The sequence below is a fragment of the Dermochelys coriacea genome, chromosome 20 (assembly GCF_009764565.3).
Source record: "Dermochelys coriacea isolate rDerCor1 chromosome 20, rDerCor1.pri.v4, whole genome shotgun sequence".
NCBI lineage: Eukaryota > Metazoa > Chordata > Testudines > Dermochelyidae > Dermochelys > Dermochelys coriacea.
The window spans coordinates 2,684,306-2,711,467 of record NC_050087.2 but is presented as its reverse complement, the minus strand read 5'-3'; the positions used below and the strand labels follow the sequence as shown (position 1 = coordinate 2,711,467).

General features: G+C 61.0%; 1 protein-coding gene across 1 annotated transcript; it reads left to right on the top strand.

The window, feature by feature from the left end:
• On the top strand, positions 1-25,707 carry BAZ2A (bromodomain adjacent to zinc finger domain 2A). Its single transcript, XM_043506385.1, is given in 36 exon segments — positions 1-18; positions 2,079-2,210; positions 5,325-5,462; positions 7,200-7,769; positions 8,644-8,829; positions 9,893-10,114; positions 10,920-11,096; positions 11,209-11,269; positions 11,385-11,493; positions 11,727-11,828; positions 12,169-12,379; positions 13,019-13,080; positions 13,221-13,286; positions 13,393-13,567; positions 13,570-13,598; positions 13,951-14,205; positions 14,432-14,646; positions 15,233-15,307; positions 16,333-16,495; positions 16,896-16,955; positions 17,084-17,222; positions 17,312-17,865; positions 17,969-18,038; positions 18,393-18,456; positions 18,458-18,510; positions 18,513-18,598; positions 19,021-19,084; positions 19,087-19,173; positions 19,246-19,354; positions 19,356-19,401; positions 19,742-20,025; positions 20,467-20,599; positions 20,862-21,008; positions 21,278-21,510; positions 21,619-21,762; positions 22,174-25,707. Coding segments are annotated over 35 exon segments (5,322 nt in total). The 5' UTR covers positions 1-18; positions 2,079-2,146; the 3' UTR covers positions 22,343-25,707.
• Positions 25,708-27,162: the final 1,455 nt, after the last annotated feature.

The following is a 27,162-nucleotide window of genomic DNA, read 5'->3' as shown; positions in this document are numbered from 1 at the left end:
CACCGCCCGCCGCTCCAGGTCCGAGGGGGCACGGCGTGGGGGGAGTGGGAGAGCCCCCCCGGTGGCTGGTTTGGGGGGACAGGGTTATGGGGGATCCCTCTGGTGGCTGGGTTGGGGGGCGGGGTTATGGGGATCCCCCTTTGGCTGGGTTGGGGGGCGGGGTTATGGGGGATCCCCCTGTCGCTTTGCTGGGGGGGCAAGGCTATGGGGGATTCCCTCTTTGGAGGGGGGCGATTCCCTGTGCGAGGTGGGTTTTGGGGTGCAGGGTAGAACCCAGGAGCCCTGGCTCCCAGCTAGGGATCCCCCTGTGTAGGAAGGGGGGGTGCAGCCCCCTGTGCAGGGCTTGGGATGTGGCTGTTGTGGGATCCCTTCCTGGTGTGGCTTTGGGGGGGGCGGGGAATGGATAGCGGGGGGGGGGTGTCTCCTGTGTGTGTGGTTGGGGAGGGGGGAATCCTTGGGTAAGTCTGTTGGGGTGGGAGAGTTCTGTGGCTGAGATCACAGGACAGCCAGGGGAGTCCTCGCTGTGTGGCTGGGGAGATCCCCCAGTTTTTTTGGGGGAGAGGGACTGGGGGGGAATCCCCTGTGGGGTCCAGGGCTGTGTCACACACGGAGCCCCCCCTGGTGCCAGCAGCCCTTTTCCTCTCCCCCCTGCAGGAAGTGGCCGGGAAATGGCAGCTGGGTTTGTTGGGTCTCTTTTTTTTTTTTAAATTTCCTTTTTTTTTTTTTTTTTTTTTTTTTTTTTTTTTTCCCTCCTCCTCCCCAACCCCATTTGGTTTCAGTTTCTGGACTTCCCGGAGCTTGGGAACCTGGGCCCAGCAGCCCCTTTCCGGCCGGCCGGGGTCCATCTCTTCCTGTTAAAAATTACCTTCCAGGGTCCAAGGCAATGTAAAAACCCTATTTCAGAGCTCTCCCTTTCCCGAGTGAGTTAAAAGCTCTTGGGGACAAGCCAAAACAGGGGGGGGAGGACCTTAAAATCGAACTCAGGGGCTGCTGTCGCTGGGCGTGTTTATTTGTTGCTCTTGGTCCCCCTGACTAGGCCTTTCTCACGCTTGTGTTTTATAGTCGGTTTCCCTCTTTCATTCGGTTCCCTTGTGGGTGAGGTGAGGCCCAGACCCTGTCTGCACTGAAACCACCTCTGGCGGACCTTGCTGACGGGTAGAAGGCCTTGTCTGAACACACAAGATGTACCGCTTTAACTAGACCGGGAGAAATGTACAATTCCCCTAGCGTCGATGCAGTTATCCCATGTAAGCGGATGGGAAGGGGGATGGACTATACTGGGGTAACGGTGTTCATACCAAGGCTTGTACTGGTGTAACTGGATAGTCCCCCAAAAAATCATGAACCCCCTGACCAGACATGGTTATGCCAGGACAAAAACCCTGGGTTGGCTGGGCCTAAAGCCATCTATTGTTCCTGAGCAGGGACCAGTTTTACAGGCTTGTCTAGGCACAAGTTGTCCCAGTTTAATTTAAATCTGTATAAACTGGTTTAGCTCCTGTGTGTGGACGCGGGTATATATCTGTTTCAGACTGGTTATGTTGGTTCATTTGCGCCCATCTGGTTACTGATGTGAGTTATAAATGGATGGGAACCAATATAAGGAGATGTGCGCGCAGGTTACGCTGGTTTAATGAAACTGGTTTTAAATCACACCTTTGGTTAACCCTTTGTGGCTAGATAGGTCTGAAGTGGTTGGGGAAACAAAGCAGGTTGTTGGCGCTGCCGCAAGTGTCTTGATAGTCTGTTGCCATGTTGGCTTGGCAAAAACCCTGTTGGAGAGGCTGAAATCAAAAGCAAAGGACCCCCCTGTTTTTAATTGAAATGAAATCAACAAAATAAACCACCCACCTGTGTTTCAATCGGCGTTGGGTTTAGCAAACCGGCGCTGCCTAAAATAATACAAGGCCTAAATTCTCGGCTGCCGTCTCTTGAAAGCTTCTGGCTGGTTCCGAGGTTCTGTGAGCTGCTTCGTGGGTTTCTAAGCATCCCGGTTCTCTGCCCGCTGGATTCATCACAATTGCCTCCTACTTACCCCCCACGCCCATTCCTGCCTGTGATGATTCTAATTTGCTCAGGATCTCCGGCTGGGTCCAGAATCCTCCTTGTTCTTGTCACCACCTTCCCTGTGAAATGGTCGGCTGCAATGACAAGCCGTGGCCTAGTTCTGTCTCCTGCCCCGGTGTGGGGAGGGTTGCTGGACAGTTGGGGTGAGCGGCTCATTTCCAGGCGGGAGCCAAGGTCTGGGGTTGTTGGGATGGGATTTGCGAGTGTTTTGGGGTGTGGTGGGGAAGCTACTGTTTGTTTCAAAGGCATCTGATGCTGCCCAGTCCTGTCCGTGCTGGGCTGTTGGCCGGGCTAGGCCAAAGGAGATGTGTCTGATCAACCCCCACACAGACAATCGGTTACCGACAGGGGAGGCCAGAGAGAGGCGTCTGGAAGCTGCCAGTGCCGGTACTGGCCCGCGATCAATACCCCATCGGGAGAATGACGGGAGGAGCTAATGAAGCAGCCAGCTCTCGGCTACAGCCAATGTTCTCTCGCAGCCATGGCTCCTGCTTTCAAACCCTGACCCTATTAGTCGAACCGCTCCCATCCTATTCATCTCCCTCCTCCCTCGCTGTAATTAATTCCCCATCTTCCCTGCTTTTATTTGGTTCCCTCTCAGCCAGGCTGCACTCGCCCTCCTCCTCGCTGCTTTCCTAAGGCCAGGGTTCCTCCACCCTGCAGTTAGCTACCTCGCCCTCCCGTCCCCAGCACCTCCCTTCACCTTGGCACCAGCCTGGCTTGTCCCCATGCTCTCAAAGCTGACCCTGCAGCAGTCACCTGTCTGGTTCCGGCTTCTCGGCTCCTCCTCTGGCCCTTAAAGGGCCAGAAACAGGTTTGCCCAGCTAAAAAAACTGCTGCCGGAGTGTACCGGAAAGGGGTGTGTGTGGGTGTGTGTGTCCCTTTTTTTTTTTTTTTTTTTTTTTTTTTTTTTTTTAAAATAACTACACTACTGTGTCTGGCCCGGCTTTCCCAGCGCAGGCATGGGCTGGAGACCTGTTCTTGTTGTGGCTTGTATGAGCAATCAGAGCTAGGTGGTGATGCTCTGTGCGGTGGGGGACTCTTGGTGTGGCTGTGAAAGGGAGATGTGCCTCTGAAGGGGGGTGGGAGGGAAGGTCACTTTGTCGGCTGATCACTAGTGAATGTGACCTGTTCCCCAGTTAGCAGCACGGATGGGGCGTCACGAAGCAATAGCGAGGGGGGTCCCCCCGTGTGCGAGATGAGTTCCCTGCCGCTGAAATTTCCCGAGTTGGTGAATCAGACGTTGTCGTTACCCTGCGCTGACGCGGAGCGGCCCATCGGGCTCCTCCAGCCTGGGAGCATTGCAACGAATGCCGCAGAGAGTGACGAAATTGCCGGTCTTGGTTTCGACACGCCTTGCCTGGCCTGCTGCTGCTTGCAAGGCCGTGGCCTCGGTGCGGCCCTTCGAGAGCGGCTGCTGCTGGGCTCACGCTGTCCCTCGGCCCTGCTGTGTTAAACCCTCGCCTTGTAACTCGGTGAGGCGGAGAGAAATCCACTGTGGCCTATGTGGGGAACTGAGCTGGGAGAGGTGGGTTCTCAACCGTCTCTGCTGCAGGATGACCTCGGACAAGTCACTTCCCCTCTCTGCGTCTCCTTTCCCTGAGCCCTGAAGGGTCACCAGCCAAATCCTGGGCACACGCCCCATCTACAGTTGGGGTCTCTTGGGGATACTGTTATTCGCATGCTAGAAAGCTACCGATGTCTGGGAGGGGATTGGAGTTTGCTTTCCTTGGTGGCTAAGGCTGGTGCCTGGGTCGGGAGAGTTACCCTGGAAGGCTTGTTCCAAAAGCCATCGAAGAGGAAACGAGCAGCAGTGCTGGGGGAATCAGTCAGGCTGAATTTCAGGTGTTTTTTTTCCCCCCTGGCTTTTGTTTGCACTGTGGGCTATCGGGTGCACGAATCCCCTGGAGACGCCCATGGGGAGTTAGAGATGATGGGAGGCCAGTGATTAAAGATGGGCAGGGGACAAGGACTTCTGGGTTCTCTTCTTGACTCTGGCTTGCTGTGTGGCCTTGGGGAAGCACGTCCATCTCTCTTTGCCCTATCTGTGAAATGGGGCTAATCCACCCACTTAGAGAGAAGGGGCTAGTCAATAAAGGGCTAATAGAAAGCAAGTTCTATTACTCTGCCCCAGACTTGGGGGCGCGAGGTGGGGCTGCCCTCCTTCTGGCAGGCCGAGGGTGGGTGGAATCCTGCATTTACTCCTTGTCCCCATTCCTTTATACAGGGTGGTGCTGAGGCAGCCGTCCGGATGTGTGGTTAGCACTGGCCTTTTGTGTACACGACATAGCAACCGAAAGATACAACCCGCACGCAGCTGGCATGGTGGGTGGGTGTGTCTGGGAGGCAACACTCGGGCAGGAGTGACCCGTCAGAAAGACGAGCGCCGAGCTAGCTGGGCTCTGTGCCCTGGGATGACGTTCCCTGGGTTATTTCGGCCGGCTCGTCTCTTTTGCGTGGATCTCGGCAACAGGAAATGCTGTTCTTTCCCAGTGGGGCGCGTGAGCTCTGTGAAATGGGCAAACAGCTCCCGGCCTGGGAGGGGGGTGAGGATCTGTAACCGAAACGTGCCGTCCCGCTAGTGGGAAGATGCTAGAAGCAGCCCCGTGGGATTGCTCCGGCTACAGCCGAAAACTCTCCGCAGCCCTCTGCCGGACCCTGAGCCCTGGGAACAGAAGCGGAGTGGCTGAGTTTAATGCAAAAACGAATCTGGGGCCGGGAGTACATGAGATCTCTCGGTAGCCCCCTTCCCTCGGCGAAGCTCCCAACGCAGCAGCGAAACGCCGTCTTACGCCGACGTTGGTTTGTTTACTGGAGGGCTGCTGGCTGCTTGTGCCTGCTGCAGGGAGTCTTCTAGCCCTGAATGTTCCTGGTGATGGGAAGTGGGGACATGGCAGCTTTTCTCAGAGCCTCCATCTATCAGCGTCATGCAGGCCGGGATTTCGCACCATGGTTTCCGCGTCCACTTTCCTTCCACCGATTTGAGATTCGGTTGCTTTCGCACCCATTCTTCCCCCTTCTGGGGGTGGAGGCTCTTCATGCGCCACTCTCTGGCTCAGCTTCTTTTCCATCCAAACCCCTCCCTTCCCCCCAGTCAAGGAGCTTGGGTACAATATCCCCCCACCTGGCCTTGATCCCTGCCTGGTGTCTGGGTGCATTATACCCAGTATGGGGGGGGAAGATCCTGTCCCCACTGGGCAGTGATTCCAGGTCAGGGCACTTTTAACCCTTTGGTGTCTCGTCTCTTCTCTCCTCAGAAATGGAAACGAACAACCATTTTAACTTCCCTGGCCTCCCCTCTGTCCCCACTGCCTCAGGATTGAAGCCCGCACCTTCCTCAGGGGACAGCCCCTACACTAACGGGTCCCTTATCAACTTCCCCCCGCAAGGGAAAGGTGAGTGCACAGAGAGGGGCTGGTCTCTGAATGGGCTTGGACCCTTCGGCCTGTCGACCCTTTAGAAATAACCCTCTGCTGGTCTCTAGCACCCTGGGGTGCTTAACAAACTGCAGTGACCACCCCCCGCTCCTGCCAAGCCAGAGATCTCCACTGGCTGCACAGTGAGTCAGTGTCTGATGGGGGGGGGGGGGGGGAAAGAACCCAGGAGTCCTGGGTTTCAGGCCTGCTGCTCTAACCCACTAGATCCCACTTCCCGCGCAAACCCTGCATCATTTTGACTGGCGCCAAGCGTCCTAGCAGCATGTGGTCAGTGGGTATGCTGAGGGCTGGAATCCTGGAGGCTAGGGCAGGACCTCATCCAGCCAGGCCATCCTCTGGGCCTTGGTTTTGAAGCGTCCCCAGTGGAGGTGCTTCCCTTGAGAGAGCAGGGGGGGTCCCGAGGAGTTGGGGAAAGCGCTGAGGGCACCCCCTGTTGGAGTGGACGGAGCCCCCGGGCAGCAGAAAGAAGGAAGCCATGTCTAGACTCCTGTCTCCAGTCCGTGGCCAGCCAACGTGGGGGTTGGCGTTGGGTTTGCTCCAGCGGGAGCAGGACTGGACCGTCTGGTTCAGGAGACCCAGGAGCTGAGAGCAGGAAGGTGGGGCTTGGAGGGGCCGGTTGCCCCGGGCTGCCCTGGGCCAGGGGATTCTCCTCCCAAGGAGGCCGCCACTGGAGAGGACCAGTTATCCCGGTTTGAAGGCAGCTGGGCCACAGGGCAGACACTGGGCTGGGTGCAGGAGAGGAACCCGAGCGGTGCGGGGGGGGGAGGGGGTTTTCTGGCTGGGTTGGAGTAGATTAGCGGGGGGGGATGGGGCTCTGTTTGGGATCGCTTCATCCTAGAAAAGAAACGACTTGCCAGAACAGGTCTTTGCATGGATTTGGCTGGTCAGCTGATCTCGCCAGCAGCCCAGCCGAGGGCCAGCTAATCCCCGTGGGACTCCGGCGCTGGCTCGGACACCGGGGCCGCTTGGCAGGTTTCACGCCGGCCAGCGCATTCTCCCTCTCCTGGAGACATTTGCTGGGGCAGCCCCCCCGTCCTGGCTCACAGCCCCCTGTGTTTGGAGCCAGAGCTGCCAAACTTCCCACATCCATGGCTCTGGATGGCTCAGATGCCAACGGGCAGCTGGCCACGTGGTTACTGTTTACGGCAGGTCTCCGAGGCCTTCTGCTCCTGGGACAGAGAGGGTCCCAACATCCGGGGCATAGTACCCTGCTGCAGCCCGTGGGGGGGGATCTGGGGGAGACGCCCGGGCAGCTGGGGAGAAATCAGACAAACCCTCCCACCTCCCCAAGGCCCCGCTTTGGGCTGGGTGACTTGCGTGCATGGGGCGGGGGGGTCAGTCTGCAGCTGGCCTCCTCGGCGCCCTCCATACTGTGATCTCTAGGGGCTGGGGAGCTGGATGGCAGGACCTCATTTGGGTTGGGCAAGGTGTTCCCTGTGGACAGCCCTTCTGTGGCTTCCTGTTCCCAGTTGCTGTCCCAGACCTAGAGTTTCCTGGGGGGCGGGAGGGGGGGGTGTCTGTGCCTCCCATGCTTTAAGCTCTCTATGGGAAGATCCTTCACCCCTGCCGCATGCCCGCTGGCTTCCCCTCCTCAGCTAGGCTCTTCCCCGCGGAGAGGAAGGCCGGGATCCCCCCCCCCCCATCCGTGTCCCCGGCGCGGCCAATTAACCAACAGCTCTGCCTTTCCCTTGCCAGGCCTGAATGGCGACATGAACGGGAATGGCTTATCTACTGTATCTCACACTAGTACTTCAGGGACCTTCGCCTCTCCCGGGCACTCCCTCGACACCTCCGCCCTGCCCCACCCGTACGACTATCTGTGGAACTACCCACCGTACCAGCCTGGTGGCCTCAAAGAGACCCCCGGCGTCTCCCAGTTCTCCGGCCTCGGACAGTACCCGCTCAATGGCATCCTTGGGGGCACCCGGCCGGCGTCCCCGGGGCACAACACTAACCCCCGGGGGGGCCAGGAGTTTTGGGCCAACGGCACCTCTGGCTCCATGGGGCTGAACTTCGATTCACAGGAGCTGTACGACTCCTTCCAGGATCAGAGCTTCGAGCTTGTGCCAAACGGCGCCAGTGGTTTCTACACGGCCTCCCAACCCTCCCCCATGCTGGGCTCTGGCGTCCAGCCTTTCTCCCCGCCGCCGGACGAGCCAGGCACCGGCCAGGAGGGGTCCTTGGTGGCAAAGGAGATGCCGCCTGCCGGCGAGGAGACCAGCGCCGCGCTCATGGGCAGCAAGGAACTGGAGGAGACGCAGCCGGGTGAGTGGCACCACTGCCGGCCTGGGATAGCTGGTACCGGGAGCTGACAGGACTGGCATGTTCAGGGCAAAAGGGACCAGAATCCCCAGATTTCCAGTTCTGATCCAAACCCCCAGGGCTGGGTGATCAGCTCCTCTAGTGCAGCTGTGTGTGTCTGTGTCTGTCTGTGTCTGTGTCTGTGTGTGGGGGGGAGGGTCATGGTTAAATCAACCCCCCTGCCTCCCCCTCCAATCCCTGCCATGGTGTAGAGCTGCCCTGAGACTGCTCCGAATTGGGCCTCCTGCACTGCACGCCAAGGGCTTTTTCAGCAGCGGTGGAAGGGGGGGGGGCCCCCAGCAGCACTGCCCGGCTTCCTTCCCATGTTCTGCACTCACAGACACACACCTCCCCCAACACCACCCCCCCCCCCGCGTGCCCAGGGAATTCCCTAAGGGTGGGGTTTGGGGATCAAGCATCCGGGGTGCACCGGGTGGGAGGCTCCCCCTCCCAAAGGAGGGAGGAGACGAGTTGGCAAACTTGATATGTTGGGAACAGGGGTGTGGAAAGCACGATCTGGGGCGGGGGGGTGGGGAACAGCAATTGTGCCATGGGGGAGGCCACAGCATGAGCTGCTCATAACCGACATCCTGCCCCAGTCCAGGAGCTCCCCAGGCAGCGTCTGCCTGGCTTGGCTGCCCGGGAACCGGGGCTGCTGATGGCAGCCCTGTGCCGGCACCGGTGCCGTCCGGCGTTCTGCTCCTGAAGTGGGTTCCCTTCTGGGGTGCTGGGACTGAGGGGGGGTGCCGACACCTGTGTCCGGGGGAGGACGGGACAGAAGGGTTGCGTTAACGTGTTCTCTTTGGGGTCGGGGGGGGGGGGGTCTGGTCATGTCTAGACCTGCAAATGTGCAGCTACAACAGGTCCGGGACAGGTGTGGAACCGCTCAGCCAGGAAGCTTCCGTCTTGTCCCTGGACACCGCTGGGAGCTGCCTGGGTGACACCTCTGCCATCGCCGGTCCCCTGGCAGACCCTCCTCTCCTGAGTGAAGACCCCCTGGAGCCCTTCGAGTCGCTGGCTAGAGGTAGGGAGGCTGGCGGCCAGCCCGAAAGGATGGATCCCCTTCCCCGGGAGGTTGGCCTGGGGCAGAGGGTGGGCGGGGGGGGGGGGGATTTGGAGAGGGTGGGGTGGGCATCGCGGGTGGGTGAGTTGCAGGTAATGTGAGCTGCCTCTTTCTCAAAGCTGGGCCCACTGGCGCTCCGTGCCCCGTCTGTGGGGAAGCTCCCAGGCCAGCCGGCTGCGGGTGTGAGGTATTCAGAGAGCATCTTCGATCTGGGGTGAGGAGTGGAGGAAGTGAGGGGGCAGGTTGGGGAAACGAGCTGGATCTCGACCAATCGAAGACTGTCGGCCTGCACCCTGTTGCCCCGCTGGCCTTGTGGGTCTGGGGGTCAGGCCGCTGGGAAGTCTGGTGCCGAGGGCATCTTTGAAGCCGCTGACTATTTGCTGGGCCCCATCCCGGGCCTTGAAAAATGTCCCTTTCTGGTGCTGGCAAACTCTTCCCACCTCCCTTTGGCCCGAGCCTGTCGGCCCCAGCAACGGTGTCAGCTGTGGGGCTGAGACCCCCAGGGGCAGAGCTCCAGGTTCACGTGGTCTCTAAGCGCAAACTTCCTCCCCCAGCTCTGCCCACACCCTGTCAGATCAGCACTGGGGGCAGGTGCCGGGCCACACGCTGCCTCTTATACCCCTCTGGCTGTGGAATCCCGCCCACTGGTAGGTGGAGCCATGAAATCCCGCCCAATAGGGGTGGGGTTACAGGACCTGGCTTCCTTGTTTAAAGGGCCAGGCTTCCTTATACACAGTCACCCAGCCCAACTCGCTTCCGGTGGGTTTCGGTTCCCAAAGGAGCGGGGGGCGTGGCTAGAGCCAGCAAAATCCATTAACCCCTGGTGTGCTGGAGCCAGCGAAATCCATTAACCCCTGGTGTGCTGGAATCACGGGAAGTGCGCTCAGTGTGGGTTTAACTTCCCAAACAGACACCCACCCCGCCCCAGCTCCTCCCCACGCGCGACCCTAACCACAATGGGGTGAACACTCACCCCCGGTAGGACGCGCCTAAGGCATCTTGCTCCAATTTCCCCACCCCGCAGACCCAGGGACCGGAGATCTCTACGAGATGGACAACTCCCAGCTGGTGAACGACAAGTCTTCTCTGGAGGCTGCTCCAGACATCTCGACCCTCGACTGCTCCGAGAGCCCCTCCCTGAACAACTCCAGCTCCTTCAGCCTGCTGCCAGACGACAGCCAGGCCCCCTCCTCGCTCTTCGTCAGCCCCGACTCGCCGCCTGTCCTGGGGGAGGCCGTCTTGCAAGGTAGGGGGCATCTGTGATGCGGAACCGGCTTACGAGTGGCCGTGGGGCCAGCTCGGGCCGCTTTGCAAAGCGTACAATTGGTGGGGACTACGTGTCCCAGCAGACACTGCGTCATCTCCAACCCAGCGGCTCAAACTTTCTTCTGGGGAGGTGGGCGCACGACGTGGGGGGAATCCTGCCTAGCGTTGTGCGTTACGGCAACGCCTGGGAGTCAGAGATCGGGGCCCCACGGTGCAGGGTGCTGTACATACCGGAAAAAAGATAATCCCTGCCCCACAGAGCTTCCAAGCTCCGGCTAAGAGGTGGATACAGATGGCCGGCGTACCCCCAGGGAGGTGGGCCTGTGGAAAGCCGGGGGTATTGAGTGGGGGGGTTGGTTCTAAGGGCTTCAGCCAGGGGAGAAAAATCCCAGAGGAACCATGAAAAGCAGCAAGGCTCGGGGTCTAGCTGAAGGGGTGCTTCCCCCACAGCAGGATTTTAGCAGGGGGCGAACTGGGGAGTCCTAATCCTGCAGCTGGCCTCTCCAGTTCTGCAGGGAGCGTGGCTCAGCGGTTACAGCAGAGGTGATGCAGCACCAGGGCTGCCGTCCCATCTTGGCTGCAGATTCGCCGTGTGACTTGACAGGGTTTGTTTCGTCCCTTTCGGGGAGGTGGGGCGCGACAGGATGAATCACTGGGATTGCCTTGAGTGGTGGGACACAGCATGGGGTGGCAGCCGGGCAAATAACCCCAGCAGACGGCATATCCCCCACTCCACCCAAGCTGGGTCCTGCCCCATGAGTCTCTGCCCCTCCCTGGTGTTGCAGACAGCAGCTTAGACCTGCAGGACGGGGGCGACCCAGGGGAGGAGGATTTGGAGTCTCTGGAGCACAGCCCCCCGCTGGAGCCGGAGTCCCCGGCCGCCTGTCTGGAGCAGGAGGAAGAAGTGGCTGAGGACAGCTGCCTGGAGGCTCCAGCCGCCCCGCTCAGCGCATCAGCAAGGGGTAGGTGAGAAGCTGCTTACCCCCGGCTGTTCCAGCCCCTTCCCCTGCTCCCACCCTGGCCTGTAAGCGACCAGCTGGTGCTTGGTGAGTGACTGGCCACCTGTCTTGGCAGGCGAAGTCCCCCGCAGACGGATTGCCACGGTGGAGGAGGTTCGCTTCCCCCTGCAGCACGGGTAGGTAGCGCCTCACGCCCCGGGGGCGGGTCCTGGAGCAATGCCGGGGTGGGAGGTGGACGGCCAGCGCTCCGCCCAGGTGGGTGCTGGCCACTGACGGGCCTTTCCCGCGCAGGTGGAGGAGGGAAGTGCGGATCAAGAAGGGCAGCCACCGCTGGCAGGGGGAGACGTGGTACTACGGGCCCTGCGGCAAAAGGATGAAGCAGTTCCCAGAAGTGATCAAGGTAAACCTCTCTCCCCGTCAAGGGCCAGGGTGGAATCCGTCGCCCGTGGCCGTCGGGAGGCTGGCATGGTGGGTTGGAGCGGCGCAGATCCCTGCTGCTGGGTGCCCCATGACGATGCCCAGTGCGCAATGATCGGCCTGGCTGGGGGGTTGCCAGCTGTGCTGCAGAGCGGGGCGTCCCGGTGCTGGGGCTCGTGCCTGATCAGCCCCCATTTGCCTTGTCTCTCCCCCCAGTACCTGAGCCGGAATGTGGTGCAGGACGTCCGGCGCGAACACTTCAGCTTCAGTCCCCGCATGCCCGTGGGCGACTTCTACGAGGAGCGGGACACGCCTGAGGTGGGCACCTTCCCTGGGGCGCAGGCTGCAGCCAGCTGTGCCCGGCCATGGGGCCCGCTCGTCTCTTGGGAGCAGGGTGGGTAGGGGCAGAGGCAAGCGCACGTTTATTGGGGATGCACTCAAGGCACAGGGTTTGCAGGGCCCAGGCCCCGTGGCTTTGCCAGCTGGCAAGTCGGAGCCCCTCCCGTGCTCCCCGGAGCCTCCCTGCCCGGCTGGTGCCCTCGCCGCGGGCGTAAAAGGAGACTTCCCCAGGGGCCCAGGCAAGCGGGCATTGGGGGGTCGGGTCAGGGCTTGGTGTGGAGACCCCACGGTGATTCCGGCTCCCCCCTCTCCCGCCCAGGGCTTGCAGTGGGTGAAGCTGACCCAGGAGGAAATCCCCTCGCGCATCCAGGCCATCACGGGCAAGCGCGGGCGCCCCCGCAACGCGGAGAAGGAGAAGGCCAAGGAAGCACCCAAGGTGAAGCGCGGCCGGGGCCGGCCCCCCAAGGCCAAGATGGCTGACTTGCTGAGCAAGACGGACGCCCGGCTCCTGAAGAAACTGGAAGCCCAAGGTACCCTGCCCCGCGTGCCATGCGGCCCCTGTTCCCTAAGGGAGCTCATCTACTGGCCCCGATGCGCCGGTCCGTTCCTGTTGATTTCAAAGCAGGGACGGGGCTGCTCAGCATCACTCTGGATCCAGCCCCACCCTCAACCGCTGCATGCTCCAGTGGCAAAGGCACCGTCCAGGGAGGAGCCCGGCTATGACGCTGCCAGCTGGAGGGCGTGAGCTTGCGTCTGCTCAGGCAGGCTGGGCCTAAAACTGCAGCCTGGTTAGTTCTGACCAATCCGCTCCATTCAGTGCAATTCCTGGCCCGTCTCCTTCCCCCCCCCCCCCATTTGCTCCCATCCTCCCATCTTGGCGAACGCTACCGAGTCGAATGGCAGCTTCCAGACAGCGTGTGGTCCCAGTGCCCGCGTTCCTGGCGACCCAGGAGACACGAATTCTCTGCCCGGTGACGCCCACAGCTCAGACCTGCCCCCTCCAGCGGGGCGAGGGCCTAAAGAGGGCTGTGTGATTGCTGGGGCACAGGAATCCAGGACCAGGGAGCTGTTCCCAGCCTGGGAGGGGGGTTAGGGGTGTGCGTTCCCCCCCCCCCCCCAGCTGTGCCAGGCTCCACCCTTGATTCTTCTCCCCCCCCTCGGATTTGCAGAGGTGCTCAGCGACGAAGAGAAGCTGAAGATGAGCAAGATCAAGAAGAAGATGAGGCGAAAGGTACAAGCGGCACTGGGGAGGGCTCCCTGATCCGTTTCCTCTCCATCTGGGGCACCCAGTTGGGTGCCTCTTCCCCCCCCCCCCCCCCGTCTGGGACTTCCCTCCCTGTCAGGCACCTGAGCTGGATTTCATCCCTTTAGGCAAGGAACAAACAGAAGCAGGAGGCCAAAGTGCCCAAGCCCAAGGAGGCCAAGAAGAAAGCCAAGGTGGGTGTGGAGGGCCCTGTTTGGGAGAGTAGGGGGGAGACAAAAAGTGAGGGGGAGGCTGCATCCCTGCCTCGCCCCTGTGCCGGTCGCTCTTTCTGTCCCCCAGGTGAAGAAGGAGAAGGGGCGGCCGGAGAAGCCCAAGGAGAAGGGGCGGCCCAAGGAGAAGGGGCGGCCCAAGGAGAAGGCCAAGGCTGTGCGGAAGGTGGACAAGAACCTGCTGGCCCAGCGGCGGCTGGAGGAGCGGCGTCGGCAGCAGATGATCCTAGAGGAGATGAAGAAGCCCACGAGGATATGTGTCTGGGCGACCATCAGGTTGGGTGAACCCCTGGCGGGAGAGGGGAGATCAGGGCCCCCCACCCCGAGGCTACTGCCCGTCTGGCTCTGCAGCTTTGTGGGGAGTGTCCCCCAGCTGCCCTGGGTTCCCCATGAGTGGGTCAGGCGTGGGCTCCCCGCAGGGCAAAGGTCTGAGCGAGGCCCCCGCCATGGGGGGCACGGGGCCCGGTGCCTCTTACGCTGGCCCTTTGGGAGTGGGGAGGCCAGTATCACATTCCTGGGCGTTGGGGATTGGGGGGAGGAAGAGAATCGTGCTGAAACCTGGTAGGGTCCTTGCTCCACCTACTAGGCCCCACTTACCAGCCGCTCGTCTCTTTCCCGCCCCCTGCAGCCCCTGCCAGCCTTCTCCCGCATCCCCGGTCTGGTCCTGCCCAGTGGGGCCTTCTCCGACTGCCTCACCATCGTGGAGTTCCTGCACTGCTACGGCCGGGTGCTGGGCTTTGAGGTGCCCCGGGACATCCCCAGCCTCTGCACCCTGCAGGAGGGGCTGTTCGGTGTGGACGACAGCCTGGGCGAGGTGCAGGACCTGCTGGTGCGGCTACTCCAGGCCGCGCTCTACGACCCCGGCCTCCCTTCCTACTGCCAGGTACGTGGCCGAGCCCCCTGGACTCAGTATGAACAAGGCGGGCGTGGGGGGTGCCAGCCTGGGCTGGGGAAACCCAGGTTCCGTTTCCTGCCTTGCCCCACACTTCCTGCATGACCTGGGGCGTTGTGCAGACAGGATCCCGCCTCCCCCATATCCCAGCAAAGAGCCTCCCTGGCCCCTCCACTGCTTTAACTCCTCTCCTCCTCCTCTTCCCCCCCCCCCCCAGTCCCTCAAGATCCTCGGGGAGAAGGTGTCCGAGATCAGCCTGAACCGGGACACAGTCTCCGAGATCCTGCGCTGCTTCCTTGTGGCCTATGGGGCCGACGCCGACCTGTGCCATGGCCTGCGGACCAAGCCCTTCCAGGCGCTGCCCCCGGACCGCAAGGCGGCCATCCTGGCCTTCCTGGTCAACGAGCTCAATGGCAGTGCCCTCATCATCAAGTGAGGAGGGGGGCTGGGCAGGGCTGCTTATGCCCGGCAACCTTGGGGGAGGGGGGGCTAGAACAGGGAGCAAAACCCAGCTGTTGCCTCTCACAGGGTGATACGGGCCGGGGAGACTACATATCCCAGCGTGCGTTGGGCTGCCTTGAGCCTAGGGAATGGTGCAGGCCGGGGAGACTACATATCCCAGCGTGCATTGGGCTGCCTCGAGCCTAGGAATGGTGCAGCTCCAGGGAAACGCACATCCTAGCATGCTTTGGGCTAAGCGCTCAGCGGGCTTGTAGACAAGAAGTCCCAGAATGCAGTGCTGCCGTCTGTCTGAGTGGGAAGCTTTGCTCCAATCCAGGTGGGAGTGTTGCATGCTGGGACTCGTAGCTCTGCCCACCCCAGCCCTACGCGCTCTAAACGGTTCCCGAGCATGCGATGGGCAGGGACCCAACAGGCTGGGCCTGGAGGCGAGATCCAGCCCTGGCACCCTGGAGAGTGTTGCTCCTTTGCCTTCCCGAGGGGGCGCAGGGCGGGGAGAGGTCCGGACGGGACTGCTCTGCGGGTCTCCCCCTAACTAAACTCTGGGCTGTCCTTGCAGTGAAATTGACAAGACTCTAGAGAACATGTCCAACTACAGGAGGAACAAATGGATCATTGAGGGCAAGCTGCGCAGGTGGGTGCTACCGAGGGCTTCAGGCGGCTGACTGGGGTCTGGGAGAAGGCTGGGAGCTGGCTGGGGGCGGAGTTTCTGGGCAATTGATTGATTATCCAGATAATGTCATCTGAGTGCCTATTATTCAACCAGAGTTAAATATTCCAGCGAGATGCCCTGAAGTAGGCGCTGACCTACCTTTGCGATCGGATCTTTCATCAGTTGGAACTTTGTTTCATCATGTTTTCCATTCTGAGCTTGAGCAGCTCATCGTTTGGAACGAAGCACCAATGTCTAAGCCGGGATACTCAGACCTCCGTGGTTCAGGAGCCAAATTACTGCTCAGCATTACCCAGCAGAGCCACCACCCTGTGAATTCATTGTTTCATGGACTAGAGTGCTAGATACTTCTATTTAAAGAGTATCTAGTTTTTATTTATATATGATTCTCACAGCAAAATGACTGACTGGGTATTATTCTTTCATCAACTACAGTCGGTTAAGAACATAGCAAAAGCATCCTGAGGGGCTAATACTTTAGATTGGTCAGTAATTAAGTCACACGATGTTTTAATATCGTGTGCCGCAGAGAGACTCGGGGGAGATACTGAAGAGCCACTTGCGGCTCGCAAGTCTCTGTCTGGGGATCACTGATCTCAGGCAAAGCCTGAGGGAGGCCATGAATGCTTCTAGTTTTTCTGGTGCTGTGGTTTATAGTTGGAATAAGTCAGTGCTTTAAAATATTTGGCCATTTTTGATTGATGAACTGATCGACTGTTTTAGGACCAGTTAAGTGCCCAGCCCTACTTCTGTCAGAGAACTTATGGGGTGGCTATGGGGCGGGGGGGCAGAGGGGCTCCAGGTGTCTTGGTGAATTGGAAGGAGGTTGTACGCTGCTGGATCCACTCTGCCAGGGCAACAACTGAGCTCTTGGCCTGTTGGATCCAAACTGCGTGCCTGCCCCCAGCCCCCTTGGGTACCTGAGGGGCGGAAGGGAGTCCGTGTCCCCGGCTGGTGCACAGGACATTCCCTGTGTGGCTCTGCAGGTTGAAAATCGCCCTGGCCAAGAAGACGGGCCGCCCGGAGTCCGAGGTCACGGGCCTGGATGAGGGGCCCAGACGGCGCAGCTCCCGGCTCCCAGAGGAGAACAGGGGCCTGGAGGCAGAGGAGGAAGAGAGCCGGGGACGGAAATCCCGCAAGAATGAGGAGGTAGCTGCGTGGCAGGGCCAGGCCCCAGGCAAGGGGAGTAGGGATGTTCGCCTCTGGCTTTCGGAGGCAGTGTCGTTTTTAGGGGCTCAAGCAGAGGAAATGGGGAGGAGACAGGACTGCTGGGTTCTTGTCCCAGCTCTACCACTGACCCGTGCAAATCTTGTTCCCTGGCGCCTCAGTTTCCCCAGCGGTGCCCTAGAGGCGACAGCACGAGGGTGAACCAGAGCTGCTGATGTTGAAGGGGTAAAAGGAGGGACTATTCTCTTTTTTTTTTTCCCCTCCTCCCCCCCCCCCCAACTCTCCCATCTGCATAGGGGTCCCGTATGCAGAGCCTGGGGAACATGATGGGCAAGGGGGTGGGGATTCACTCCTCCTGACTGTCTCGTCTTTTCCCGCTCAGGCCAGCATTCCCGCAGCCAGCGTCCCCGAGCTGGAGAGACAGATCGAGAAGCTAGCCAAGGTAAGGCTGGCCCGTGTTGGGGTGGGGAAGTTTTGGCTTCTGGCTCTGAATCCCCCGGGACAGCCCCCAGCAGACGATACCTCCCCCCCGTTCACCCTCTCTGCCTTCTATTTCCCCCCCACACACAGAGGCAGATGTTTTTTCGGAAGAAGCTGCTTCACGCCTCGCAGACGCTGCGGGCCGCAGCACTGGGCCAGGACCGCTACCGCAGGCGGTACTGGGTCCTGCCCCACCTGGGCGGGGTCTTTGTGGAGGGCTCCGAGGCAGGTGAGCTGAGTCGGGGGCCTTGTGGGAGGGGGGCTGTTGAAGCGGAGGGGCTTGCACGGCTCTGATCTCTTCCCACACCTCCCCTGCAGCTGCAGAGGAGGGGCCCAAGGACCCGGAGCAGGAGGAGGAGAAAGAGGCAGCCCCGGAGATCTCCCCAGTGAAGAAGGAACCGGTCACGGTGCCCATCCCTGTCCGGCCAAACTGCCCGGTGTCCCGGGCGCGGGGCCGGCCGCGGAAAAGCAAAGAGGAGCCGACCCGGCCGGGCGGGCCCAAGCCCCTGCCCCTCAATGGGCTCCTGGAGGACTCAATGCCCCCCTGCCAGAGCCAGCACGACCTGAGCCAGTCGGCCTTCCTATCTTGGCTGAGCCAGACGCAGTCGTCCCTACTCAACGGCTCAGTGCTCACCCCGGACAGCAGCCCTGGGCAGGGGGACCCCAGCCCCCCTGCCCCCAAGGTGCCCGCCCTGGAGGAGAGCTTCCCAGAGACAGCGGAGAAACGGGGGCCCTGGTTCAACCTGCTGCCCAGGACTCCCTGCCATGCCGCTGCCCCTCTCGCTACCTCGGAGGAGGAGCCCCCCTCGCGAGCAGCCCCCCAGCCTCACAGCCTTCACCCCGGGGACCAGCCCAAGGCCACAGGCAGGCAGGTGAGAGCTGGCAGGGTGCCTGGGGCCACTGCTGGAGTGGGCGCGAAAAGGGTTTGGGGAATGGGACATGGGTGGGGGGGGGCTAGCAATTCCCCCTTGGCAGGCGCCTGGCTTGCTGACCCTGTGGGCACAGCTGGCACTGCCAAAGGGACCCTCCCCTCTGGCACCTGTAGGTAAGGCTCTAAGCGGGGCTGGAAAGCTGCCCCATCCCCTTCCCTTAGCCCTGCAGCAGGATCTGGGCCCCGGGGAGGGGGTCCGGGGGACTGGCTGGAGCCTGGCGATGCGTGGCTCCCTGGGCTGAGGTGTGGGGCTGAGTCTGGGAGAGTGGGGTGGTGGCTGGGCCCTGAGGAGGGGTGGTGCAGGAGCACAGATGAGGCCCATGGGAAGTGAGGGAAGCCCTGTGACATGGGTCACTTAGATCCAGAGCCCCTGTGGTGCTGGAGGGACTGGCTCCCAGGGGGGCGGCGAGGGCTGGAGTGAGGGGCTGTGCACCTGGTACCTCTCACCTGCGCTGTGTCTCCTCCCAGCCAATGGCCCTGCATCCTCCCCCCTCGCTTCCACGCCCGTCCATGCCAGCCCAGGATGCCCAGCACGTGCCAAGGGGCCGGGGTGGACCTGAGAATGCCCAGGAGCCGCCGGGGCAGCCGAACGCCGGGGCCGGCCCCCAACCAAGTTCTTCAAGCAGATTGAGCAGAAGTATCTCACCCAGCTGATGGCGCAGCCCGTCCCCCAGGTGAGGATCCCCCCCACAGCTGGGCAATGCCCCCAGCACTGCTCTGCTCTTTTTTCCCCGGAGCAGCCCAGTTCCCACCTGCCACTTCCAGCATGGCTTGTTTCCCCCCAGTGCTCATCCAGACTTTCCTTCCTTGCCTGGGGGTGGGGTGGGTCTCCCTCCCCGCCGTTCACTGGCGGCACCCAGCCTCGGATGAAGCACAGGGTGGCAGGAGACCACTTTTGCCCACGTCTATTGAAGGCAGGGGAGCTGGGTTCAGTGCCAGTCAGGACTCCTGGGGTCCCGTTCTCTGTCCGTGCTGCGGAGTGGTGGGGATTGTCGGATTGTCTGCTGTTCTCTGCTGGGGTCCCCTTCCCTGGATGGTGACCGGGAGCTGGCAGCCCCCCCCCCGGCTCAGCCAGCTCCGTCGCTGCCTTGCAGAGATGCAGAGCGGCTGGTGGTGGCTCAAGGACCCGGAGGAGCTGGAGGCCATGGCCCGAGCACTGCACCGCGGGGGATCCGTGAGAAGGCCCTGCACAAGCATCTCACCAAGCACAAGGAGTATCTGCGCGAGGTCTGCGCCCGCGCCACTGCCGGTGAGGATGCGCCGGGGGGGGGGGAGGTGGGGTGAGGACACCGGGCTGTAACCCTCCCTTTCTCTTGCTCAGATCCCATCTTCCAGCCCCAGACCGCCAGCCACCCAGTGTCTCAGGAAGCCTTGGCCCGGTGGTCCGTGACAGAGCGGGCCTATGAGATGGACCTTGCCCTCCTGCAGGGGGGAAGAGCTGGAGCAGCGGGTCCTGATGGCGGATCTGCAGATCCGGGTAAGGAGCCTGGCCCCCGCCCTGCGCCCCCTGCTCTAGCTTGGGAGAGCTAGTGGGTGCTGCAGTTTGCATGCCTCCTGGGTGCTGCAGGGTGCACCTGGCGCAGGGGATGGGTGGTTGCCTGGTCATTCCAGTGAACTCCTTCCCTTGGTCTGGCTGTCTTGCCCAGGCTCCAGGGTCCCCCCAGGGCTGTGAGCTCAAGAGGTTGGAACCTGGATGAATGACCCCAAGGCAGCCCCAGGTGCTGCTGGGTAGTTGGTAAAGCCAATGGGCATCCGTGCAGGCTGAACCACACCCCCTCAGGATCCCGGCCCCCCTCTAAGGCTCTCCCTCCCCCCAGGGCTGGACGTGTCCAAGCCCCGACTCTGTGCGGGACGACCTGCAGTACTGTGAGCACAAGGTGGGGGCCCTGGAGGACATCACCCTCAAGAACCGGCGGGAGGGGTTGCCCCCGCGCCGGGAGGCCACCAACCCCCTGGACCTGGCCGTCCTGCGGCTGGCAGCGCTGGAGCAGAACATGGAGCGCCGGTACCTGAAGGAGCCGCTGTGGCCCCCGCATGAGGTGGTGGTGGAGAAGGCCGTGCTGAGCAGCACCGAGGCGCTGGACCTGGGCAGCACGGAGATGTAAGTGTCTGACACGTGAGGGGGCAATGGGGCCTCCGGGACTGGACTCCAGAGCACAGGCTGGGAGCCCAGACTCCTGGGTTCTTCCCCCAGCCTTGGGACTGGGTCTAGGGGCACAGGCTGGGAGCCTGGACTCCTGGGTTCTTCTCCTGGCTCTGGGATGGGGGTGGGGTCTAGTGGGTTAAATCAGGGAGTTGCTGGGTGCCAGGACTCCTGGGTTTTCTTCCTAGCCATGCCATTCCCTTGCTATGTGGTTTGGGCAAATCCCTGACTTTCCATGCCTAAGTTTCCCTCTCTGGACAACCTGGTCAGTAGCCCCCTCCCCAGGGCTAGGTGGGGGGTGGCAGTGAGGGTCACTTAGCATGTGACCAGCTCCCTGTCAGGGCACCCTCCATGTGCCAGACTGAGTGAGTGTCTGTTGTCCTCCTCCCCCCCACCCAGCGCCTACGAGATCACGCCCCGGATGCGGACGTGGCGTCAGACCCTGGAGCGGTGCCGGAGCGCAGCCCAGGTCTCCCTTTGCATCTACCAGCTGGAGAAATCCATCGCCTGGGAGAAGTCGGTCAACAAAGTGGTAAGGGGTTGGGGAGGGGACATTGGGGTGGGACGTGAGGAAGCGCCGGGGTAGTGCAGGGAAGAGGTGGAACTTCCCGCTGCAGGAGGGAGAGTCGGGGCTGGAACTCTGTTGGGGGAACCATGCTCCCAGTGCAGGGGCGGGGAGGGGGGGGTCAGGGTTGGATGGGCCTAGTAGGGTGAGACATAAATGCCTGGCTGGGCTGGGCTCCTGCTGGGGGCCTCTCTCAGCCCGCCCACCTCGCGTTCCCCTCTCCCCCCAGACCTGCCTAGTGTGCCGAAAGGGGGACGACGATGAACACCTGCTGCTGTGTGATGGCTGCGACCGTGGCTGCCACCTCTACTGCCACCGGCCCAGGATGACGGAGGTGCCGGATGGGGACTGGTTCTGCTCTGTCTGCATCTCCCAGGTACGCTCCCGTGGAGCCCAGCTGGCCTCCGACCCGTGCATGGGCTGAGCCTGGCTGCCCCCCTCACAGAGATCTTTCTGAGCCCAGATAACGCCCTCTCTCCCCCACCCCGTTCTCAGCACGGTCTCCTGCTGGGAGCCAGGACTGCTGGGAGGTGGCTGTGTGACCTTGGAGGAGCGACTCCCATCATGCCTCAGTTTCCCCAGTGTGCAGGTTGTGGGAGGGAGCGACCAGTCCCAGCGGGTGACTCCCCCACTTTTTCCTTGCAGGCAGGAGGCGAGTATTACGATGACCCCAGTTCGCCCAGGAGGGGCAAGAAGCGGAAAGGCGGGCGTCTTTTCGGGGGGGGCTTCCCGGAGGAGGAGGAGAGCCCCGGGCGCCGGGTCCTGCCGCGGAGGCGTGACACCCTGTCGGTGCCCCGCTACTCAGGGGAGGGCCTGTCCCCCTCCAAGCGGAGGAGACTGTCCCCACGGGGCCAGAGCAGCGACCTGACCTTCTGCGAGTATGTACCCTGGGGCAGGGCTTGATGAGGGGGTCATGTGCATGTCCTAGCTCGGGGGGGGGGGGCACTGTACACCCCAGTTTGGTATATGTCCTTCCCCTTCTGCAGGATCATCCTGATGGAGATGGAGTCTCAGGAGGATGCCTGGCCCTTCCTGGAGCCCGTCAACCCCCGGCTGGTGCCCGGCTACAGGAAAATCATCAAGAATCCCATGGACTTCGCCACCATGCGCAGGCGGCTGCTGCGGGGCGAGTGAGTGCCGGGGTGGGGGGGGCTCTGCTCTCCTCCTGGGAAGCGGGGAGCTCACGGTCTGGGGCCGCACGACCCTCCAGGGGCTGCCTGGCCCCAAGGACTAAGAACCTACTTGCACCCATCTGGCTGTGTGGGGCTGGCGGGAGCCTCTCCTCCTCCTTCCCAGGGGCTGGCTAGTCACTGCCCAGGTGTCGCTAGGCCAGAGGGGCAACTGCTGTGGGGGGAGGAGGATAGAGGGAAAGGGCCAGGATGGGGTGGGGGGGGTCAGGCAATGGGGATGGGGTGGCGGTTGTGAGGTCAGAGGAGATTTGATCCTTGGAGCACAGGGGACCAGGCACCCCCAAGGCTCTGTTCCTAGCTCTTGGCAGGGGGCGATTGGGGGTGACTCAGTCCCTCCCTCCCTCCCCCAAGATACGTGAGCTGCGAGGAGTTCGCTGCCGACGCCACGCGGGTGTTTGACAACTGCCAGACCTTCAACGAGGACGACTCGGAGGTGGGCAAGGCTGGGCGCGCCATGCGGAGCTTCTTCGAGAGTCGGTGGGAGGAATTTTATCAGGGAAAACACGCTCCTAACCCGTGAAGCGGGAGCCTGGGGCTTGTGTGGGGGATGGTGCTCCCCTCCCTCCACGCTCCTGACCTGAGACCTGTCTCGTGCGGGGTGGGGAGAGGCACCCCGTCCCCCCTCCAAAAGAACTGACTCCCCAGGAGCCGATCTCGCTGCCTGCTGAATTCCCGACGGAGGCTGGTCCCGACGCGGAGTGGAAAAGGCACCCCTCCCATCACCACCAGGGGGTTTGGGGTAACGGGGTGTCTCCACGGCCCAGCTGCTCCCTTCCCCCCCACCCCACCCCCAGCCACCCGGACTCACGGACTGTGTAAGCCAAAAAAGAAAGAAACGGGCGATCGCTCGTCGGGTTCCTTTTCTACTTCGCCACCGCCCCACCCGGCGAACGAGGAAAGACTCCCCCCCCCCCCCCCCATTGGCTGGGAGTATTAACATAGCAATAGTTCGTAGTGAACGTGTATGAGGACAGTAAGGCTGTGCGCTGTCCCTGAGGCATTAATGGCCAGTAAAGTGAACTCAACTCCTCGAGATTCGCGTCGAGCTTCACACCCGGACCCACTCGCAACGACACTGAGACGTGCTGCTTTCCCCCCCACCCACACACCGCTCGCTGCTTCCCTTCCGGGACCTTCCCATGCCTTCCTTCCCTCACCTTTTACCTTCCGGGGCCTTTCCATACCTGCGCCCCCCCTCTTTCCAGCACCTTTATACTACCATCATCAGGTTCCCCATCCTCCCTCTTCCAACCCCCTCAAAAGGCCCCTCCCTCTTCCCCATCACCCCTACCATGGCAGACCCTTTAACGGGGTGTTCCTCTGTTGTGTCTCCCACCCACCCCCCTCTGGGTCAAACCTTCTCTGCTGTTGGACTGTCCCTTCCCCCACCCCTATTGTGTGAGTGGGGGGGGGGATGTATCTGACATGCCCACAGGGACTGGGCTGGGCTGAGCATGGCCTCTAGCTGGAGCTAGAGGGGGTTCTGGAGGGGGTAGCTCCTTCCCTGCCTCTGCTCCTCAGCAAGACACCCCCCCCCCCAGCCCCAGTGATCTGGGCTTGTTCATGGGATCCCAGCCTTACCTCGGACCCCGACTGTGTGTGCCCCTCCCACCCGCGTAGGGCTTCTGGTGTTTCCTCTTCCTTCAGCCCCCCTCACCCCCCAAGCTGGTGGGTTTGCACTCCATGGGGGGGGGGCCCAGCCCCCCTACCCCACTGTGTGCTCTTTGCAGGCAGCACCCATCCCCCTCTTGCCGCAGCAAAGAACCAGCAGGGAGAGCAGGGCAGGACCCATCCCTTCGGGCTGGGGGCTGCCCCACAACGGCATGCGGGGGCCAAAGGGGTGGTCGGCACCCCCCCCCACACACCTCCCAGATTCCTATTGGTGGCTCCACGGAGCCAGAGCTGTGGTTTTGATCCCTTCTGTCCCACGATGGGCCCCGTGCGCCAGCCTCCAGGATCCCGCCCCTCTGTTCCCCCCCCAAACCCCTGAATGGTTCTGCTGGCACCAAGGACTCTGCTGCCCAGTGTGCAAGCCCGCCCCCAGCTCGTGGGAGGCCCCGCCTCTACTCAAGGCTACATTTTCCCTCCCCGCCCCCCCAGCACCGCTTGCTGGGTTTGGGGGAGGGCCTTTGGTGAAGGTGCACTGGGGGAGGTGGCCAACCTCACAACCTGCTCAGGGCAAGGGAAAGGCACCGTGGGGAGCCCGGGGCGTTTGGTCCAAAGGGAGAGTCTCCCTCCGCTCCGTGACCCCGTCCTTGGCTCGGGTGCAGAGAGCTGGAGGTGAAGGCTTGCTTCCCCTCCCCCCCCAATCCTCCCCAGCTGCCTAGGGGGGCTAGGCACCCAGCTTAAAATGAAGGGGGGTGGGCACTCGGCTCCCTGCATGGATTGGCAGCGGCTGCAGCCTGCACCCCCCCCACCTCCCCAGTATTGAGGGTAGTGTCTGCTGGTGAATGCTGGGGGGGGCAGGGGCCAGCCAGGCCTTAGGAGGCTGAGCTGGGTTCTGTCTAACCCCCACTGCCTGTTCTGTTTGGAAATAACTCTCCCCGCTGATGGCCCCCCTATTAACCCTTTGTTCATTCACTCTGCAGCCCTTGCTGGTCTCCCCTAGACCTTTCTGGAAAGTGGGGGTGGGTGGGGGGTCCCTTGCCCTTCCCAAGTCTTAAGCCCTGTCCGGGGATGGAGAGTCACGGAGCTGGAGTGATGGTGTGGAAATCAACCCCCTGGCTGCCCCCCAGCTCCTCAAACCATGATATTACGGGTACTCGCTTGGGGGCGGCTGGCGGGCGGGCCCCTATGGAGCCCCTTGAGAGTCCAGTCTAGCTGTGCAACATCTGGGGCACTGTCCCTCATCCCTCCCCTCCCCCCCCCCCCGGCCTGTCGTCCACTCACCATAAGCACTGAAATCAACCAACCTACCTTGAGGGGGTGGGAAGCCCTGAGATGGAAGCAGCCTCTGTCATGCATTCCCCCACCCCCCTCCCGTCATCTTTAAAAAGTAGCCTTTTTTCTATCAATAACCTCAAGACCTTTTTATTTTATTTTTTTGCTTTGAAAGAAGAGGTGGATTTGAAGTCTATTTGAACTGACTTTATATTATGCATAAATATTTATATTTTATCTAAATAACGGCGCTGTAACTAACTTTTTTGTTTTTGGGGGGGGTTGTTTTGGTTTTTTTAATATTTTGGAGCTGTCAGGTTTTTTTTGTTTTGTTTTTTGTCACGGGCAAGTTTTAGAGTCTCTGTAATGGCATGGTGGTGGTGTTGTTTTTTTAAAAATTTTTTTCCCTGATAAGATGCCCTGAATTTTAAACCCTCACCCTCCCTCTTAGTCCCTGCCATCTCTCTCCCCGCCACCCCCATTAATCCAGATGTGTCTGAAATCCCACTAGTCTACGCTTCCTTACTGGGGATGCACCAGTAGATAGAAATCAGTTCTGGACTGAGTAAGAGAAATGTTAAGATGTGGAATATATTTTATTTTTTAACCCTTAATGAGTTGGCTTTGGAAATTACATTTTTTTTCAGGGGCATGTCTAGAATTGGCCCTCCCCTTCCCCTCCCATCCCATCTCTGTCTGATAAAACAGGAAGAACCAACCGCCCTAAAAGAAAATATTCTCATGTTCCCCGTAAAAGGATCAGGACTGGCTTTTTTTATAGCCCAATGTGGTGTTTTAGTGACTTTTTGATAATGTACAGGTTTTGTGAATTTAAATTTCTTTCTTTCTATATTTTTAGGACCAATCTCATTTTTAATAAGGTTTAAAGGAAAAAAAAATTCTAGATTAACTCCTGTTTGTTGCCATGTGATGTTCCCACAAGTACAGCCGTAGAGAGTGCTTGTCAAGTTGCGAGAATAAAAACAAACCCACGTTTGATAGAGACGGTGTCGTCGGGGGTGTTTCTGGTAGGGGCAGGTGGAGGGGGGGGGGGGCAGAGGAGCGTGGTAACAGCCCGGCTGGCTTTTTAGGTCCAAAGTTCAGCCTTCATGTCGGGAAGGAAGAATGGGGATTAGGCAGAAGCCGTGCCTAAGAGAGTTAGGAGCATGGAGTCAAAGGGATGTGAGCTGTAGGAAAAAATTCCTCTTCTCCTTGTGGCTTTTTTTTCCCCTCAGTTTGGTCGGAGTAGATGCTCCCTTCCCTCATTTTATTACAGGGCATTTAAAAATTCCCCAGGAGCCCCCTTCCCGGCTGTGCCGCCATCTCACTCGCTGCTGGAAAATCTCATCCTCAGGCTTCATTAGGCACGCGAGGAAGTGGGCAAAGGACCATACTGCGGCCGGGCCTTGCCCAGAACTTGTCCTGGTGTAACGGGCTGGGGCGTGTTTCCTTGTGCCTCCAGGCTGGGCACAGTTCCATGGGGTGCAAGGTGCGCATAGCCCTGTCCCTAATTCTCTGGGGTATGGCTTGGAGCACTCACAGGATGGAGCACTGCACCAATACGCAGCTAGTGGGTAAATGAGGCTATTACCATTAAAAAGCTCAGCTCAGCTGCCTAGGGGATTTGGGCACCTACACCAAGGAACGGAAGGCAGGCCTCTGCCCCCACCCCCCCCAGCTTCCTGTGCCCATGCAGCCAGGCGTTGGTGGCTCCCACCCGCCTCCCTTTCAACTGGCCCCCAGGCCAGTGGCACTGGAGCTGCTGCGGCAGAGGTGGCTGCCTGCCTGCGCCCCCTGAGTCATGCCTGGGCATCCCAACCTCCCTGGCTGCCCTCCTCGGCATGGAAACGCAGGGAGGGAGCCTGGCAGCTCCAGAGCTGCCAGCCCCAGCTGCAGGCCTCCCCCCCCCCCCCCGGCCGCGTGAGGAGGGCCGGGTTCCTGCTGCTGGCTCCCTTCTCTCCTGTGCTGAATGAACCCACCTCGAGTAGGTGTGAGCCTGGGCCCTGCTGTAACACGAGCACGTTCGGTCTCAGACCACTTCTCTAACAGCACCCACTGCAGTGTGGCCCCAGGGTCCCGGCTGGTGATCTCTGCCCTGGGGCTGGGGGCAGAGCCCCCGCTGCACTGCAGGGGAGCCTTGAATATGCTGTCCCTAACCACCACTCGCCGGAGTCGCTGGCGCCTACCCTCAGCCTGCTCCTGGTACCGGGAGCATCGCCCAAGCAGGGGTGCTATGCAGGGCGCTACGGGGCAGCTCGCCACCTGCCCCTCACGTCTTGGGCTTTGACAGTTGCTCTGCCAGGGTTAAATGGTTTGTTTGTTTTCCTGGGCAAAAGATCCAACCAAAACCACTGGGGAAACGGATGTGCCCAAGCTAACAGTGCTAGGGACTAGACGCGGCTGGGGCTCTAAATCCCAGGCTAACTGGCCACGCTGGGATGTGTTTCCTTACTCTGGACA